We start from the raw sequence: 20532 nt of genomic DNA on the forward strand, positions 1-20532 counted from the left end.
TAGAGGTAAGATTTGAATACAGAGAACATAGAGAGAATGGGGAACCCTTGACCATGAGGGATGCATACATCCATTCTCAGGGCCTCTTCCCCTCCCCCACCCCACAACTGAGTGTGCCCAATAGAGAACAAGTCATCTGTACAATGAATTGGGTAGAAACAATCATGGCTCTCAGAGTCCAGTATATTACAGTCCACTGCTGTCTCTTGCAATCTTCTTGACCAGCTGTCCTGCAAGATGCAAGAAGTGTTTGTTTAGCACCTACATAGCAGAAAGGGAAGAGGTGGCTGAGAGGTATGAGCTTACCTTGAACTTGTGGTACAAGAATCTGTTGGCTCCAAGGGACCAGAGGCTGCCTGCTTCAACAAAGGAGAGAGAGAATGGGGGGCAGTGAGGGAGCACATCACACAGACCAAGGAGCTCCTGGAGGGTAGAGAATAGAGAGTTGGTCAGATGTAGAAAATGCAGAGTATATGCTAAGCTACCAGCTAACACCCAGTCTGAAACAAAACCCACACACCAGTTATCTTTCAAGAACTGGCAAAAAAAAGTCCCCCCCCCCCCAAAAAAAAAAAAAAAACCAAAACAAAACCAAGAACAAACAGGTGTACAAAAGCATACAGTGGGAAAAACAAGGTTTACTATAACTGGAGCTAAAACGCTTTGAAATACCACCCCATAATGTAAAGAAATACCTCTAAAGTGCAAGACAGAGAAAGCTGTTTTAAAGAGGCGCCAATAAAGCAAATGCAAACTTCCAAATGGGAAGAGCAGCTGCGGATGTTTATCATTATCACCCTTAATCGAAATGAGGACACCGAAAACACAGAGCAGCTGGGGCCGCCCATAGTCCCTGCCTATAATCAAAATTAGGCCGACCATCTCGGCGAAGAAGCTGGGGGCGTTTAAGGATTTTGTCAATAATCGAAATTAGGCTGCCCGTCTCAGAAACGCCCATCTCATTCTCACATGGGCATCCCTGAGAGCGTATTTATGTTTCAACGGTTTTTATTGATGACAAAGCAAGAAGTACTTTCCACCTTAGCATAAGGATGTATATGCAATAATGTTACAGTCACAATGGTGAAACAACAAATAAACACTCTTATTTACAATCATCAGTCTTTTAACCTTATGTACCTTCCCCCCTCTCTATCCCACTATGCTTTGTATCTGATTTCAGCAATAACTCTTAGATGGTTCAATAGTTACAATACAAACGCTAAATTCTAGGTTCGGGAATCTGTAAGGGTCAAACAGATGCCAACCACATTGCATTGTTAGCTCCAGTCACATACTTTTGGAGCCTTTTAGTACATCTTTCCAACATGTACTGTCTTATTTCAAGTGTAATGGTAACCGTGCTCCGATTAGGGTAGCCTACCCCCGTTTTGTGTTCCTTGTTTCCATATGTAAAGATTGGGGGGGAATGAATATATCATATACATTTGCATTAGACCAATGTTTCGTTTTAAGACCAATAAAGGGTTCATGTTAATCCTACTCCTTCCGGCAGCCCGACACAATCTCTCCCCCCTCCCTCCCCCCAAACCCCTTGAGTACTACCATCCCCCCCCTTCCCCTCCATTCATTCTCCATTCATCCCAACTCATTCAAAACCTGGCTTCTAACTTTAGGAGCTATAACATTCAAATATGCTTTCCATATTTTAATAAACTGCTGCCTACGTTTTGGCGTGTATCGAGCACCTTTTGCCTCCCAGAGCATAAGCGCATGTAGTTTATTCCTCCAATACCAGTATGAGGGCGGTATGTCCATCAGCCAGTGATTCAGTATACATTTTTTCCCCAGAATACAGGATTTACTTAGAAATATCTTCTCTTCCCTCGTCCCTGTTATCCACACCAAGGATGAACTAAACATTATCCGCTCAAATGTGAGTTGTACCCTAAATCCCAAAGTCCCTGAAACAAACCTAGCAAGAGCCGTCCAGAACCTCCAAATGGGTCTACACTGCCACATCCCATGTGCCAAAGAGGGCATTCCTTCTCCACACTTTTGACATTTATCTGCCCCTTCCACCCCTGCATGCCATGCTTGTTTGCCCGAGAAATATGCCCTATGTATTGTTCTAAATTGGCATTCCTGCAACTCCGCACTATGTACTATCCCTGTAGCCCCTTTAAGTGCCGCCATCACCCTCTCTTCTGCTATAGTGCCCCCCACCTCTTGTTCCCACCTCCTCACTACTTCACCTATATTCTTTTTAGATTTGAATTCTCCTAATGCTTTATGAAACCAGGATATGGAAGTTTGTCCCACTGCATCCCCTCTTAGGAAGTCCCGAACTTTCCCCCCAAACTCCAATGTGAGTGCTGATCGGGGCAATCCTCTATGATAATGTGCCAACTGTAAATATGCCATCCTAGTCATTGGGCCTCCCGCGCATCTTCTTTCAAATTCCTCGTAGGATAACAATGATCCATCCGACTGGAGAAAACCCTCCAGCAGCGTTACCCCCTGCCTCTCCAGATCCCTAAAAACTCGGTTTTCTCTTCCTGCTGGGAATTCTACATTGCCCGTTATGGACAATAGCACACTGGTTTCCGGATTCTGCCCCCAATGGCCCAATAGCACTCTCCAAATTTGTCTCAAGGGCCGCAACAACACACTATTTTTCACCAGTGGTGGCAGCTTCTTCCCCCCCAAGTGTAATAAACAATTCAGGGACCATGGTTGGAAATATGCTTGTTCCCACTTCATATCAGTATATGTGGATGTGTCCAGGACCCAGTCTTTCACATGCCTTATCAGACAGGCATGGTTATAATCCTTCATATCAGGCATGCCCAACCCACCTCCAACCTGCGTCCCATATACATGTTGCCACCTCATTTTTGATTTTTTCCCCGCCCAGCAAAATCGTGCTACGTGTCTCTGTAGGGCCCTCAGATCTTTAATCAACAATTTAATTGGCAGAGTCTGTAGTACATATAACCATTTTGGGAATATAATCATCCTATACAAGTGTATCCTGCCCATCAATGACAGCGGTAATGACATCCATCTTTCCAATTGTGTCTTAGTTTCTCTAAGCAAGCCTGGGACATTGGTTTTATATAATTGTGTTGGGTCTATTGGCATGTTGATCCCCAGGTATCCAAATGTCGTTTTTGCTTGACGTAACTTTGTCTGACTCCATACCTCTTGTCCTATTCCCTCGTGTGCCAGGGCCTCTGACTTCTCTAGGTTCAACTTGAACCCCGAGAAGTCCCCATATTCTTGTAGGCTCTCCATCAACCTCTCCAATGACCCACGGGGCTCCGTAAGCAACACCAGTAAATCATCCGCGAAGGCTGCAGTTTTGAACTCCTGGTCTTGTATTCGTACTCCCCTGATATCTACATTGTTTTTTATTTCTCGCAGTAATGGATCCAGAGTCAACACGAATAGAAGTGGTGAAAGTGGGCAGCCCTGCCTTGTTCCCCTGCCTATATTAAACCATTCTGAGCACAGCCCGTTTACATTGACTCTCGCCCTGGGATCCTCATACAACGTCTCTATGGCCTGTGCAAAGAACCCCTTTATGCCATATGCCCTTAGTGTCGCAAACATGAAGCCCCAGTCCACTCTATCAAAGGCCTTCTCGGCATCAAAGCTAATTAACATGGTTTGCAAGCCCTCACTCTTCACTCTCTCTAATGCCCCTATTATCCGTCTCAGATTTTTAACTACTTTCCGGTCTTTCACAAAGCCCACTTGTGACTCCTCTAGCAAATCCGGCAAAAATCGAGCCAGTCGATTCGCCAATATCTTTGCCATGAATTTTGTTTCTGAGTTTAGCAGGGATATAGGCCTGTACGACTCTGGTAAATGTGCCTGCTTGCCCGGTTTCAGAATGACCGTTATGTTAGCTCGATTCAAGTGGCTAGGCATTTGTCTACGCTCAATCACCGAATTAAATACCTCTGAAATTGTGTGTCCGATTTCCGGCCGGAGTATTTTGTAAAATTCATTACAAAGCCCATCCGGGCCTGGTGCCTTTCCAAGAGGGCTTTGTTTTAATACCCAGTCTACCTCATCTGCGGTTATTGCAGCGTTCAAAATCTTTAAATCATCAGCCTGCACCCCTGGTACATCAACACTTCTAAGGTATGTTGCGCTAGGTTTCACTATTTCATCTTGTGGTTTATATAACTCTTCATAAAAGTGTTTAAAGATCTCTGCTATTTCATTATCTTTATGTTTCAATTCTTTTTGTCTGTTCACCAGTGTAATCACTTTCCTGGAGCCCACCTGCTTATTTATTAAGTTCGCCAAGAATTTCCCTCCCTTATTGGCAAATTTATACAGTTGATATTTATAATACACTGCTGATTTCTGGGCCTGTTGTTGTAATAGCTCATTGAGGGTTTGCTGCGCCTCTAGCAACCTAGCCCGCAATTCTATCGTCTGATTATGGCCATATTGTCTCCGTAATGCTACCACCCTCCGTTCCCATCCTAACACCTCCCGTTTCCGCGCCTTCTTCTGAAAACTGTTATAGGCTATTATTTCCCCTCGGAGAACCGCTTTAGCGGCCTCCCAGAAGAGGACCGGGTCCTCCCTGTGCACTTCAATCTCCTTCTGGTATTGTGCCCACCTGTTCAGTAGTTGCGAATGAAACTTACAATCCCTGTATAGGTAGGTAGGAAATCGCCATGGGAAGGTTCCCTGTGACTCTCTTTCCAGCCTCAAGTCTACTGATACCCAAGCGTGGTCGGAAACCACTATTGGCCCAATCCTGGTCCCCCTTACGTGTGTTAACATCTCCCGTGCGATCATTATGTAGTCAATGCGTGATAACGTGGCTTGGGCCCTGGACAAGTGTGTATAGTCTCGTTCTAATGGATTTAGGGTTCTCCATACATCCACTAACTCCAGGGCCTCCTCCAACAACCCCAGACCCCTCTGGCTCCTGGAGAGCTCCCGTCCAGTCGGATTAGATCTATCCATTCTTGGCTCTCGTACCTCATTAAAATCGCCCCCCATTATAATAGGACCCTCTCCCATGTTCCGCACTTTATGCAAAAGCTGTTTATAGAATGATTTCTCAAAGTTATTAGGCGCATATATGTTGCATAGTAATAAAGGCTGCCTCTCTATTTCTAGAGCCACCAGGACATACCGCCCTCCCTCGTCCTTGATTTGCTTTTTAATTTTCACATGTAATCCCTTGCGTATCAGGATTATAACCCCACCTTTCCCATCCACTGCTGGGGCCTCCATGATTTCACCCACCCACCAACTCTTCAATTTGCCATGCTCTTCTCGCGTTAAGTGTGTTTCTTGTAAGAGGGCTATTGTTGTTTTTTGATCATTTAGTACTTTTAAAATTTTGTGTCTCTTTATTGGGGAATGTATACCCCCAACATTCCATGTTATAATCTTTATGTCTGACACCTCTCAATATTTGCTTGATCCTCCACCTTCCGTTTCCAACTTTTAATCACTCGAGAGATGTCCCAGCCTCCACCTCCCAAGCTTCCCAGCCAGCATATTTTCTTTTTCTCACCATTCCTACTGCTCCTCATCCGGTCCCAACATTCATACATCTCATTCGTCCACATTCGACACTTCCTTTTATCCCCCCCTGCCCATTCCCCTTATTTCTGCCCGACCCTCCCTCCCCCTCTCCTCCCACCCCCATCCCTTCTTTAATCCCTCTTACATACTTTACCCCAAACATGCCCTAAGGCAGTACGACTTCCGTGTCCCCAGGATTAGGACACTCTCCTTCTGCGCTTAGGGCTCCATCCCCTTGTGTGTCCTTATCACCTATACCAATTTTTCATTATTTGAAAAGTCATACGAGTCTCAACTTCAAAACCGGCACCAACATGTGCAACATCCCTCTGGTAACCTTCTCCAGCCTTCTATTAGTGTGGGTTTAACGTCATCTCCGTCTGGTTCTGCAGGGTCTAACTCTTTCAGCCAGTATTCCCTTCTTGTTCACCGCCTCCTGTTTTTATTAATTTGTCACAAGAGAGAAGCAAGTGGAAACAACGTTTCAAGAGATCAAACCAGGATCAGGGTTGAGATGCTCCAAAAAACTTTATTGAGGACCCTCAATAAAGTTTTTTGGAGCATCTCAACCCTGATCCTGGTTTGATCTCTTGAAACGTTGTTTCCACTTGCTTCTCTCTTGTGTTGAACTTCTGTGGAAACTTTTGGACCTTTCATTGCTACGTTTATTAATTTGTCAACATATTCTTCAGCCTCCCGCACTTTATCAAAGTACATCACTTGTCCGTTGTTAATCACCTTCAACCGCGCTGGATAAAGGAGGCTGAATCTGTATTTATGACCAAACAATTTGGTACAGATGGGCCCGAATTCTCTTCTTGCTGCAGAAACCTTCATTGAGTAGTCTTGAAAGCACAGCACTTTCTTGCCTTGATATTGTAGCTGCTTCCCGGCTCTTAGGCTTTGTAAGATCTCTGCTTTGTGCGCATAGTTCAGTATCTTTAGTATTGCTACCCGTGGTCTGTCAGAATTTTCTCTCCGGGCCCCCAATCTATGAGCTCTCTCAATTTTCAGGTTGCCGACGAGGCCTTGTTTCTCCACCGCTTCCGGCAGCCATTTTTCCAGGAACGTGGCGAGGTTCCGTTCCGACACATTTTCTGGCAAACCAACCAGTCTCAGGTTGTTCCGCCGCGAGCGGTTTTCCAGATCTTCCAGTCTCGCCTCCACTTCTTCCAACCTGCCGATTATTTTCGGGCGCTCCTCCACCACCTTCCGGATCTCTTCCTCTGCTTGTCCCAACCGCTGCTGTGCCTCGTGGAGCTCTGTGACCAACGTGGCCTGCCTCTCCTCCATCCCGTCCAGCTTGTCTAGGATCTGTTGCAGTTTCTGTCCTACTGTTTGTTCCACCGCCGCCTTCACTTCTTCCGTGATTTCGGCGGCCCACAGTGAGCTGGGCGATGGTGAGTCAGGGGCGCCTGCCTCCGCCATTTTGCTGTCTCCTGGGCGTGCTCCTGAGAGCGTATTTAAGTGCCCTTCTCTGTATTTTTGATTCTTTGCATCACATTGGTACAATGGCACCAAAGCAAGCACCCACCAGCAAGGGTAATTTCACCAACCCTGAAATTGAACTGCTGGTTCAAGAAATCCAGAGGAGGCACATGCATCTGTTTGCTCCCACGGGCCAGAGGCTAGCTGCTACAACAAAGTAGCGAGAATGGGAAGCAGGGGCGTAGCTACGGGTGGGCCTGGGTGGGCCCAGGCCCACCCAATCTCAGTTCAGGCCCACCCAATCAGGAGGATCTTCTAGGGGTGCTAGATAGGCAGGCGCTTGTCAGTTCTGCTGCGCCGGTACTGGCAGCAAAAACAGCACCTCTCCCACCTGTGCCTTGCTTCATTTTTAAATCCGGGTCAGAATGGTAAACGTCGGCAGGGAACAGGCTGTTTCAGCCAATCCCGGGGCCTCTCTTCAACCCTCCGGGGTGGGACAAGCTGAAGGAAGGCTCCTGGGATTGGCTGAAGTAGCCTGTTCCCTGCCGATGTATACCCGCGGGTCCCGCAGCACTGCTTTAAAAAAAAAACTGATCGCGCAGCGGCCGAGTGCGTGTGTGCTCGCTTGCGCGCTTTCTCAACTTGCCGGTGTGCCCCCTTGATCACAGCTTTTTTGGCCTGGTCCTCTTGGCTGTGCTGCAGCGCGGAGACAGACGGCGAAGCCCAGATGGAAGGTGTCTGTGGTGGCGGGTCCGCTCCCGATCTGCTCTTATTGTCAGAGAGAGCAGATCATCAGGAGAGAGGGACCTGCAGTGCCACCAGAGAGGACGAAGTCGGAGGAGCCACAGAAAGTGTGAGTCTGGGATGGAGGGTGGAGGGAGCCGGAGCAGATTGGATTGAATAAGAGCTGCTGCTTCCACATTGTTTAATTGTTGGTAGCATTTTTATTTAATTTTATTTATATTTTAAGACATACCAGCCAGCTGCTGCAGCATACGGATGTACTAGAGAAAGTATAACTTTTTATAGGTAGAGTAGTAATTTGTTATAAATCGTAATTAGTGTGTCATTTGGAGGGAGGGGCTGGTTACAGGGACACCCTAGCATGTGTTATATACTTGCAGATATTTTTTTTCTCCTGCTAAAAGGTCCACTAAAACAGACATCATATTATGAGAATCAGGTGCTCAACATTCAGAGTTTCTATCTACTTATTTTTGGTATTTTATCCCACATTAAACATGAATTAGATTGGAACCAGGGAGCATTTAAAATCTTTCTTTTTTTCTGGAGAGAGTAATGCATTGCCCCCTCCCAGGCTCTCTCTCTGGGTTTAGCCAGCCTTGCAATTTGGGGGGCGCAGAGGTAGACTGGGGCCTCTGCGCCCCCCCCCCAACAAAAAAAATTGCAGGCTATACCCGGGGAGAGAGCCTGTTAAAAAATTTACCAGCACACCACTGCCTTGGTACCACCTCTTAGGTATGCAAAAGTTATATAAAAGCCCAGCCCTAATTATGTGCGCTATACTGGTGGCGACAGAAGTGTGACGGGGTAGTGTGCTGGTGGATCCAGCAGGAAGGCATGGGCAACAGAGTAATTAGGGAGCATTTTGAATGAGTTTATACCAATCAACCCCACACTCAACGAAGGAAAGAAATACTAGGTAGGATCGCCTTGCAAAATGAGTATGGTCGCCTGCCTTGCATTCCCCCCCCCCCCCCCCCCCCCCCCGTGCTCCTCAGTGAAGGGCCCACCTTCACCCAGAAACCCACCAACTATAAATTTTAATAAAGGCGAGTTTCTGGGTGGGGGTGGGCTCTACAGTGCCCAGGTTAAAATAAAAAAACAAGTTTTGTATTTAATGTAGGCAGTTTTCTGGGTGTGGGTAGACTCTACAGTGCAAAGGACATTTAAAAACCCAAAATGTTTTATATTTAATGCTGGTGTGCTTCAGGGTGGGGGAGGGGTAGAAGTAGGACAGGGCTGAGGCTATAGGTAGGGGTGAGAGTAGGATAGGGCTGATGCCTAGCTATGGGAAGGATGGTGAGGAAGGGAAAGGCTGATGCTGGGCTATGTGGATGGATGGGGAAGTAGGGGAGAGCAGGGGAGGGCTGATGCTGGGCCAATGGGATGGATGGGAGGGGGGGTAGGGAAAGGAAGGACTACAGGACAAATTTAAATTTTTGGTCCTTTATTTTGTAATTGATAAGGTTGGTCTGTGTTCTACCTGTGACCAAGCAGGTGAGAGATTCTGCTGGCATGTGGTTTGTGTGAGGATCTATGACTTGTCTGGCTATTCCAATGGGATGTGTATTGCTGTTATATTCACTGCTGCCTTTTTAAAGGTACTGTTACTGGTATTCCTATTCAGAATTGGTGTTAAGGTTTGCAGCATAGGCTCTAAGAAGCTTCTTTGCAGGATATAGTGTTACTTCACAAAGTACCTGGCAGTGAAGGGATTTTGTGTTGCTATTATTGAGGTGCTATCAGAATTTGAATACATTTTTCCTATGGAAAGCTGTTAGAGGAAACATTCTAGCTATGTTCTGTATGTATCCCAAGAAAGGCTACTCATAACCTATATACATAGTGCCCACCCATGTTAGCTATGGGCCCACCCAAAATGTCAGGTCTGGCTACGCCACTGATGGGAAGCAGTAAGAGACCGGCTCAATGCGGTCTTCCACTGTGGCAGGAATGTGGAAGACTGCAAACAAAAGTGGCGCCGGCTGAGGCAAGATGTTAGGAGGTAGGCTGGTGCCAACCCCCAAGCAGATGACACCACTAACTTGACCCCCATTGAGCGCATCATTCATGGGCTCTTGCCCCAGGAGGGGATCCATGGCATTGGATCCCTTGACACATCAGCACAGCCTGAGGGCTCAGGTAGGTTCACCATTAGGAAGCTGGGGTATCTGTTGTGCTGGACTACAGTCTGTTTTGCACAAGTGGGGAACGGTGTGGTGCTCCTCAGTAGGGAAATCACTATTCATTACAGATCATGACACAGGGAGTAACAGGGAGGGAGGGGGGAGGGGGAGAGTGGAGGGTTTCTAGCAATGTATATAATATATGTAAGTAATATAGTTAAAATATAAATCTAAATAAAATAATTAAACTGTGTGTAGGTTAGCACTATTTCACAGCTTTGCAGGCCTTCCCCATCACCAAACTCTGCATATCTCCTTCCCACACCTCTGTACTGTAGCCACTGTGTCCTCTGCACTCCTTCCACATTTCTATGTCTACCCACCTGCCTGTGTGGCTCTCTTGCACATCAGTCTCTGTAGTACACTGCGCTCCTTGTCTCCAGCTCTGTACCATGTACAATGACATCTGTGGCTTGCCTGCAGATCCTATTCCTCACCATCTCTTTGCTGGGTATTTGCGTGTGGGGCTATGTATATGAATGCTGAAAAACAAAAGCGGGTTATTTTGATAAACACACTTCCTCCCCTTTTGCTAAGCAGGTGATGACAGGCAGTCGGAGGAAGAAGCTGGCCCTAGTGGCCACCAGCCCCAGCACACAAAGCAGCAAACCAGTGGGCCGGCACAAGACACCACACAGGACCATAGGGTGGAACCACAGAACCCAGCAGCAGCAGAGGCTCTCCCTCCACCACCCGCAGCCTTTGCTGACGATGCAGAAGGGGAGGCACCTTCTCAGCAGAGGCCATCCAGCCAGAGGAGGTAGCTACTGCACCTCGCCACACAATTGCTGGGCCAGAATGTGCAGATGGAAGACTACTGGGGCCAGAAATTGGAGCCCCAACGGGAAGCGCTCCAGTCCCAACGGGAAGCGCTCCAGGTGCAACGGGAAGCGATACAGGCCCAACGTGATGTGATACAGCAGCTCCAATGGCTGGAGCAGAGCATCGAGGGCCTACGCCATGACCTAAGAGCACCTAATACAGCTCTGTTGCAGCAACAGCAACTGGCGTTGACTTCCACCACTGCACAGCAACCACCTGTTAAGAAGTGGAGCTTGAGATCCTCAGCCTCCCCAGCCACTGGTCCAGCAGCCACCACACCAGCTCCCCTTCTGGGTCCTGTGCCCAGGTTGCAGGGCAAGCCACAGAGCGCAAGGTGGCCGGACTTCCACAGGGCAGCCGAGGCAGCAGGCTGCCTTTTGGGCACAGAGGAGCAGAATGGGAGCTCATCAGAGGACTCTCAACAGAGTTCCCCTGTAGCACCAGCTGCAAAGAAGCACAGTAGGAGGGGACGGGGATGGGGCATGCTGGGGGGTGACGGTTGGAGGGAGGGGAATATGCACAGAGCGGGTGATGGTGGTGTGAGGGGGTGGTGGTGGTGGTGTTGGTGTGTAAATACTGTGTGATATAAATAAATGTCATCTTACTCTCACAGAAAACTTGTCTCGATGAGTCTTTGCCTGGCTCTGACCCCCAGCTAGTGTGCACTCTGCTCTGCTCTGTGGGCGGGAGGTGGAGAGAGCTCCTCATTCTCTTCATCTGGGGCCTGCTACTCTGGTGGCTATGGCTCTTCTGGGAGGGCCTGTCCTCTGCGCATTGCCAAATTATGTAGCATGGAGCAGGCCAGGAATATCTTTGCCACCTTTTGGGGGCTGTACAGGAGCTCCCCTCCAGAACGGTCCAGACATCGGAACCTGTTCTTAAGTAGTCCAAAGGTGTGTTTGATGATGCCACGGGTGGTTCGATGTCTACTGATGTAGTTCTCCTCTGACCTTCTTTTTGGGTGCACTACGGGGGTCATGAGCCAACTCCGCTGTGGGCAGCCTCTATCACCTTTGGAGAGAAGCAGGATGAGAAAGATGAGTGTGTATTGTTTGGAGCGGGTACCTTGTGGAGGTGGAGGTTGGTTGTGGAGTGAGCTGGAGGGAGACAGTGCTGAGGGCTGCCTGTTGGAGGAAGTATAGTTTGGGCAGATCCATGCTGCACTTACCTAGGAGCCATCCGCCATTGATTTCCCCTCGGTCAAACCTGCGGAAGATTCCTGAGTGCTGCAATATATAGGCGTCATGGGTGGAACCTGGGTATCGGGCACACACGTTTATAATCTCCCCCTAGGCGTCACACACAACTTGCATATTCATGCAGTGGAATGCTTTCCTGTTTCCTGTTCCTATAAGTGGCCTCTCGTGCCGGAGGGGGGGGGGGGTCTGAGTGCGACATGTGTGCAGTCAATGGCACCTATGACCAAGGGGAAGCGAGCTACGGCGTAGAAGTCAGCCATGTTGTTCTGCAGGGCCTGGGGGTGGGGAAGGTGATGTCCTCAGAGGTGTGGATAAGAAAGGCATCAAGGAACTGGTGAGGCAGTTAGAAATGGAAGGCTGGGTGAGACCCGTGTTCACAGCTAGGACAGACTGGAAACTCCCAGTGGCCAGAAAAGAGAGAGAAGAAGTGATCTTTAGGTGCACAGGGAAGGGGTAGTTCCTACGGGTCCCGACCTGCAGGAGGGGTTGGAGCTGGTCACAAAGGTGATGAATGGCAGCCCTATCAAAGCGGTACCTAGTGAGACACTGCAGGTCAGTGAGATCTAGGAAACTTCTACGGGGCCTGAAAACTCTGGGGTGTGTGTAACTCCTGCGGTGCCTCCCCTCTTCCTCCAACATGTAAGCCACCTGTGCATTTAGTGCCTCCATTTCCTCACACTACAGGTGCAATGCAGTGACACCAGTGCTCACCTCTCCCTACTAACTTGGTGAAACACAGCAGGAACAAACAGAAGCTGACACTCACTCTGCCACCACTGACAAACAATGCAGTCACACACAGCAGAGCCACACTGCAAGCACTCCTGCCACACCCTCTAGCCAATCACTCTCCAAGCAGCCTTCACAAACACGGTGCAGCAGTACACAGGACAAAGAGACAGAGACTACAAACAGGTAAGGGAATGAAATATGAACTTGGGGACAGTGAATGGAGAGGGATAGGGGGAGGGGATGGGGGAGATAGAGGAAGGAGTAGTGGTGTCTGGGTTTGGGGGCTAGAATGGGTAGGTAGGGAAAGGTGAAAAAGGAAAACACAAATGAGGCAGGTAAGGCTGAAAACATTCCGACCACATTACACAGACAAAGGTAACAGGTACTCAACAAACTCTCAGCTTTCTCTGCAAACAACAATTCAGCTTTCTCTCCCAACAACGATCTCGCCATGCTCCAACTCCACAAAATCGCTAATGGGTCTAAAGACGACTTCCCCCTTACTCTGGTCGCTTTTATTTCAGGTCTAATTAAAAACGCCTGTTCCGACCATGGGCGTAGACTGGGGGGCGAGGGGGGCATTGCCCCCCCCCCCAAACTCTTCTTACCGGAAGTCGCGTTTTTACCGGAAGTTGCGGGGCTAGTAGCGCTGCGCTAGTAGAAAATCACCAAAACAGGCAGCTCGACGACTCCGTCCTTCGCTTCCCTGCCCTCAGCGTTCCGCCGCCCAAAGGAAATGACATCAGAGGAAGGCGGGACCGGACGCTGAGGGTAGGGAAGCGAAGGACGGAGTTCGAGGTGCTTCCTGTTTGGCGTTACTACCGCCAGTTCGGAATCGGAGTTCTCACTTCACCCTGGAACGAAGTTAGTGAGCCACAGAGCCAGCAGCAGTCCAGTCCTCATAAGGTAAAAATTAAATATAATCTTTAGTCTGTGTATCCATTTTCCTCCACTCCCCCGCGGGCCGCGCAAACGTCGCCGTTGAACAGCAAGCAAACCTGCTGCTGCCTGCCTGAATCCACCACCACGTGTTGTTTCTTCATTGTTGGTCCATGATTCCTCAGGACGGAGTTGCCAGTTTGGATGTAGATCGGGACGGGGGTTATCTTATCAAGGTATGGTCATTTTTAACCCCTTGATGCAGACAAAGGCTTCATCCATTTCTAAATCTCCTCTGCTTTCTTTAGAGTGGGCAGCAAAACGTGACAGACTGAGACTGGTGAGTGATAATCACATACTTCTGCTGTTTTCCCCATGGAAATCCATTCATGCGGGCCTTATGTTTCACAGAAATTCATTCTGCACTGCATTTACGTTTTAGCAGTAGTCCAGTTTACTGGTCCACAGATTCTGCGTATGTTGCAGGATGCTGGCTGTAGTACTCCATGACTGACTAATAACACATGAGCTACAGTACTGAGGAAGTTTGTGAACCCCAGTGTAATAGCCAAAATTAGAAGTACTTAACCACCATTCTTTAATTGAAACCAGCCTTTTCTTTTGCAATAAGAGGTATAAATTAAACTATTATATATTTAATGAGATATAGAGACATATTTTCAAAGCACTTGTAATCTATGGAACTTTGTAAGTCTTAAGTGCGTAGAAAATGAACTCCTTAGTATACAGCAGGGGTTTCCAACATTGGCCCTCGCCACGGGTTTTCAGGATTTCCCCAATGAATATGCATGAGATCTCGTGCATATTCATTGGGCAAATCCTGAAAACCCAACTGGATTGTGACCCATGAGGACCAAGATTGGACAGTACAGTACCTCTCCACTCTCATCTCTCCCTACATTCCTCCACGGGAACTCCGTTCCCTGGGTAAATCTCTCTTATTTATTTATTTTATTGCATTTGTACCCCACATTTTCCCACCTATTTCAGGCTCAATGTGGCTTACAGTGTTGTTATGACAAAGTCATGACAGGATCTTAGATACATGCGCTTATCCGACATGCACTTAAATGGAGTGCACTGTATATATATTTTTAATGTGTATATATATATATATATATATATACGCACTACTTTCTCATGTTTATAGAAACACTACTTTGTAGCTGCTTGAACCTTTAAAGAATCAGCAGCATTTTTATAAACATAGAAAGTAATGATGATGATATAGAGGGGGATAATCGAACGGGGGCACCCATCTCTAAGGATGGCCCCGTAAAGGGGTGGGGCAACCCGTATTATCGAAATAAGATGGACGTCCATTTTTTGTTTCAGGGACGCCCAAATCATGAAATTTAGGTTGACCTTAGAGATGGTCGTCCCCGGTTTTTGGCGATAATGGAAAGTGAGGATGCCCATCTTAGAAACGACCAAATCCAAGCCATTTGGTCATGGGAGGATCCAGCATTAGTAGTGCACTGGTCCAACTAACTGAATGGAAAAAGCCCTTCCCTTACTGATCCTGAAAGGAACGGGCATGCATGAAGGAAATCGCATGCAAATGAGCTGCTCGCTGTTAGCTCATTTGCACATGATTTCCTTCCTAAGGAGGGAACAGCAGTTGAGGGTGTCCAAAATGTGGATGTTTCCGTGAGAAGGATGTCCATGCCTTTATTATGTCTCAAACTCCCTCTTTATTTATTTATTTGGATGTTGGATCACAAGTAGGAGCAGTGGGATTTGAACTGGCCACCTCAAGATTGCAAGCTCAGAGCTCTAACCACTGTACCACTCTGCCTCTCCTCCACTCGCTTGAAATTTGGCCATCCTTGTGGGAGGCAGTTGAGGACGTCCAAAATGTTTGAACAAAGGAGCAGCAATAACGCCTTTGTTATGCCTCCGCTGACACACATACCTCCCCCCCCCCCCCCCCCCCCCCCGAGGGACCAGCATAATGCCCCACAGGGATGGCCAAACTTCATGGAAGGGACATGGAGGAGTGGCAGAGTGGTCTAGTGGTTAGAGCACTGGTCTTGCAATCCAGAGATGCCTGGTTCAAACCCCACTGCTGCTACTTGTGATCCAAAATCCTAATAAATAAATGAAGAGGGTGTCAGAGGCATAGCAAAGGCATGGATGTCCTTCTCACAGAACCATCCACGTTTTGGACATCCTCAACTGCCATAGCAGGGAGGAAGACATAGCGAAGGACATACTAAAAAAAAAAAAGACAAAACCTTTTGAAGTTTTTTTCGGGGTGGGAGGTGGTTAGTGACCACTGGGGAAGTTAGAGGATGTCATCCCCGATTCCCTCCGGTGGTCATCTGTTCAGTTCGGGCACCTTTTTGATGCTTGGTCATGAAAAAAAATGGACCAAGTAAAGTCGGCCAAATGCTCGTCAGGGACGCCCATCTTTTTTCCATTATTGGCCGAGGACGCCCATCTGTTAACCACACCCCCGTCCCTCCTTCGGTACACTGCCAACACGCCCCCTTGAACTTTGGTCATCCCCGCGACGGAAAGCAGTTGAGGACGCCCAAAATCGGCTTTCGATTATGCTGATTTGGGCGACCTTAGGAGAAGGACGCCCATCTCCCGATTTGTGTCGGAAGATGGGCGCCCTTCTCCTTCGAAAATAAGCAGGATAGTGAGTCACTGGGCTGTGTCTTAGTGTGAAAAGAGTCACTGTCAGACTCCTGTTGTTCATGCATATATTTCTATGTGTTTGGGTTTGAGTGATTATTTGGATTATTACCCCCACTTGTGAATTTTGAGCATTGAAATTTGATTTACAGGTAACATCATCCACAGCACATGGGTGACGCCAGAGAAAGCGACTGACAAAAGAGTGCGACTAAAGAGCTCCTTAGGGCACTCCTTTGTGCGGACTTTCCACACCTTGGGAGTTTGGAATTGGAGTTTCAGGTAGTGGCCATTCTGACTCACTCCCTTCAAGGCATTTTGGATCTCGGGTGGGTGGTTATTTTACTGTTATTCCCACCATGTCTGAGCAGGCCATGTTTGACACTGGTATGTTACAAATAGGTCTGTTAAATGTATGTTCTGTGGCAAATAAGATTTCATTAATATTTGACTTGTTCTCTCAGCATTCTATTGATATTCTTGGGGTCACTGATTCATAGTTAGAGCCCTCTGATGTTGTATTGGTTCAGCAGTGTTGTCCTTTTGGTTTTATCTAGGGTTGGGTTTATAGAGATTTAAAGTGTGAAGGTTGCTCTTAATTTATGGAGAAACTATGCATTTTCAGAGGGTTATTGCTGGTAATGTTGATTTAGCTGATCTTTTAATATTGAACAATGATGAGCTGTCTGTCTAGCTTATAGCCTGCCAATGATGTTACAACATGATTGTTCTTCTTTATTGGACTTGTTTGTTACTCTTTCTGTTGACGTGTCTCGATTGATACTTTTGGATGATTACAATTTGCCTTTAAAGCGGGGTATTGATTTTAGTTTTGTGCTGTTTGATGTCCTTTCTGCTCTGGGCTTATGTCAAATTGTGAATCAGGTCACACATTCAGCAGGTCACATTTTAGATTTAATTTTTATTCCCTCTGGTTGGGTATTGATACTGTAACCAGCCTGTCGATGGTGTGGACTAACTATTTTTTACTGTTGTTCAAGCTTTTACAAGTGACCTCTCTAGGGGTTCCTCCTCTTCTAGGTGGAAGCTACCCAATTGATGAATGTTTGGGCCCCATTATTGGGTGATGTTGGTACTATGGGGGTCACTGATGCTGTGGCTCATTGAAATTGCTCACATTGTGCTGCTTTGGATCAAGTGGCTCCCTTGAAAGTTGTCTGTAATGGTGGCTCTTGTAAAAACATTTTTGCCATGGTTTTCTTTTGCTCTGAGGATCCTTAGATGTGAGCTTCACCAATCGGAGTGGAGGAGTAGTGGGGATACAGAAGCAAAGGATTCTTATTTGATTAAGTTGAATGAGTAGAAATTGACTGTAGCCAATGAGGAAACTTGTTTTTACAAAGGGAAGATGCAGGAATCCCTGAACCATCCTAAGGAGCGTTACGCTGTTGTTTACTCTTTAATACAAGTAAAGGAGGATTTGGAGTCTTGTGCTCTGTTTCAGATGGAAGGCTTTAGTGTGTTTTGTTTAGTCTACAATACAACATATAATTTATTTATTTGGATTTTGTTCACACCTTTTTCAGTATTAGCTCAAGGTGAGTTACATTTAGGTACATTAGGTAGTTCCCTGTCCCAACTCACAACTAAGTTTGTACCTGAGGCAATGGAGAGTTAAGTAACTTGTGCAAGATCACAAGCAGCAGCAGTGGGATTTGAACCAGGCACTTCTGGATGTCAAGACCAGTACTCTAACCACTAAGCCACTCCTCCACTCTCTACCGCTTGGTGAGCCATTGATGAAGGACTTGGAAGCAGCAGAAAGCATCTGGGATATGTTTGCTGCTGTGATTTAAAAGGAAGTAAGGGTGAATTTGCATTTGTGTCTTAAGACTGCCTCCTCTTGTGATTTTTCTTTCACCCTTGCCTGTTGGGTGTGATGGATGGTCTTCTTGTGCATACATTGACTGTGATTGTTAATCAGTCTTTGCAAGAAGGGTTTCTCCCTGATGATTTGAAAAGAGCCACTGTATGTCCTATTTTGAAATCTCAGGCTTTGGACTATAGCGAGTTGCCAAATTTTTGCCCTATTTCTATATTGCTTTTATTGGAAAAAGTGATTGAGTGCTCAGTTTATTATCAGCTAAGTGAGTATGTAGATCAAGCATCCCTTTTGGATCCTTATCAATATAGTTTTCACAAGGCACGCGTGGCGGCTACTTTGGATTAACTACATCATGAGTTATTTTTTGTGTTTTTTAAAGATATTTCTGTTGCCTTTGATACTTTGGATCATGGGATATTGTTACAGCGTCTATGTAGTTCTGGCCTTGTGAGAGCTGTTTTGAATGTGTTTGTTTCCTTTTTATCTGGCTGTAGCCACAAGGTGCGTGTGAGGGATAGAATTTCCAGTGCAATGTTTCTAGCAAAAAAGGTGCCGGTACTCAAATGCCAGGCCACCCTCCAGGGGTGGGGTGATCACTGAGGGACTCACTCCACAATAGCCAGGCCCCCTGCAACCAGTCACAGAATCTATGACAAAGCAGAATTGGTGTGTTCAGCCTGAGCTCTTTCATTAAAACTTGGGATCCATGGGTCAATTTTAGCAGACACTGGAAAAGGTGCCGGTACTCAGTACCCCCGAGTACCCCCTCAAAAAAAGCCCTGAAAATTTCTAAGGCCTATTTGCTGCATACCGAAGTGCCACAGGATTAGTCTCTGTCAGTGTTGTTGTTTAATTTATACCTTTTACCTTTTTATTGTCTGTTAAGTTCTTTTAGGGTCTCATACCACATATATGTGGATGACATCCAGTTTTTTCTTTCACTGACAGTTGACATTCCTTCTGCGACTCTCCAGTTACAGACCATTTTGGATAGTGTTTCAAACTGGATGAAGGATAATCGACTTTCTTTGAATGTTGGTAAGACTGAGCTATTGTTTGTTTCAGCTGATGATGCTGCTGAAATTCCTTCTGAAGTCTCTATTTCAGGATGCGTAATTTGGGCGTGTTCTTGGATTCTAGTTTGTCATTTACATCCCAAGTGCAGGCTGTGGTCCGAAATTCTTACTTTAAGTTATGTTTGGATCATCTCGAAAGACTTGTTCAGCATACTATGCCATGGTCTGAAAAGTTGTGTTTACTGGACCTAGATGATGATTTAGAATTGTCCAGTGAGGAGCAGGTGTTGTTTGTGCGGAAATGCTGCTTGATGGCGAAACATAGCTTCTTGTTGCAGTAGATACATCCCGAGCCTCCTCCTCTGTTACTCTGGAAAAACAAAGTGCACCATTTGCTCTGGATGGAGCGTCTCTTAGTTATGGGAACTACTCATAAGAATATTGCTCACTTTATTTAAGTGTGAGCTCTATTCCTAGACTCTTTGACAGCTAGATTATGGTGGACTCTTAAACATATTACAGTGTTGATAATTGGGACTGGACACCACTTTCCCAGTATCATCTCATCTTGTGTTGTAATGTAATGTGTTGGGGTTAGGGTTGTTTCATTTCATTGTTGTTTATTTGCGATCATCCGGTTTTGTTTTTCTGGTTTATAAAAATTCAATAAACATGATGTATTAAAAAATTTAAAAAAGTTACAGTTGGTAAATTAGTTGCTCCCTTGTTAGCATGTTCAGACTTTCAGGCTGTCTTGCATTCCATGATTTTGAGTGGTTTGGACTACTGCAATATTGCATACCTGGGTTTGCCAGTCTTGTGTGTTCAGTCTTTGCAGATTGTTCTAAATTTAGCAGCACGATTGCTGTACGATTTGATGAAATTTGAACGTTACCCCTTATGTGATTTCATTGCATTGGCTTCCTGTAGCCTATTGCATTAAACATAAATTGTTGTTGCTTGTTCATATGTGTTTGTACCAAGACTTTTCTTTATATCTGAGTTCTGGATTGCAGCAATATGTTCCATCTAGCACACTGCACTCTACAACTATTTGTAGGCTAGTGGTACTGGATTTTTATGCTTTCCGTCTAGAAAGCATGAGAAGCAGTATTTTTACTGTTGCTGGTCCTCTGGATTGGAATGCACTGCCATTGGAGATTCAATGTGAGAGAATCCTGACAGCTTTTAAATGTTTGTTAAAACAGCATTTATTACATCTGCCATATCATGACTGGGCTGACAGCCATCATTTTGACTTAATATACCTGCAGGTCTAATTTTTGTGAAGATTGTTTTTATTGTCATTGTTGTTTGTATTTATGATTATCTATGTTTGATTGTTCCCCACGCTGGATAAAGGCAGATTATAAATAATAAATCTAACTTGTAGTAAATTTAAAATGAATTGGAGGAAATTTTTCTTCACTCAACGCATAGTTAGACTCTGGAATTCGTTGCCGGAAAAAGTGGTTAAGGCAGTTGACTAG

General features: G+C 46.2%; 1 protein-coding gene across 8 annotated transcripts in view; it reads left to right on the forward strand.

The window, feature by feature from the left end:
* LOC115463679 (alpha-1,4-N-acetylglucosaminyltransferase-like) overlaps nt 1-20532 on the forward strand; it is a 105319-nt gene that overhangs the window by 56533 nt on the left and 28254 nt on the right. The window contains exon 4 of one of the 8 annotated variants that reach the window (XM_030194398.1): nt 10425-10978. The exons of the other annotated variants lie outside the window; for them this stretch is intronic. Within the exon in view, the coding sequence (XP_030050258.1) occupies nt 10425-10799 (375 nt within the window). The 3' untranslated portion in view covers nt 10800-10978. Of the gene's footprint in view, nt 1-10424; nt 10979-20532 lie in introns of those variants that run through there. 8 annotated transcript variants of the gene reach the window in all.

This window comes from Microcaecilia unicolor, chromosome 2 (genome assembly GCF_901765095.1).
Source record: "Microcaecilia unicolor chromosome 2, aMicUni1.1, whole genome shotgun sequence".
NCBI classification, from domain to species: Eukaryota; Metazoa; Chordata; class Amphibia; order Gymnophiona; family Siphonopidae; genus Microcaecilia; species Microcaecilia unicolor.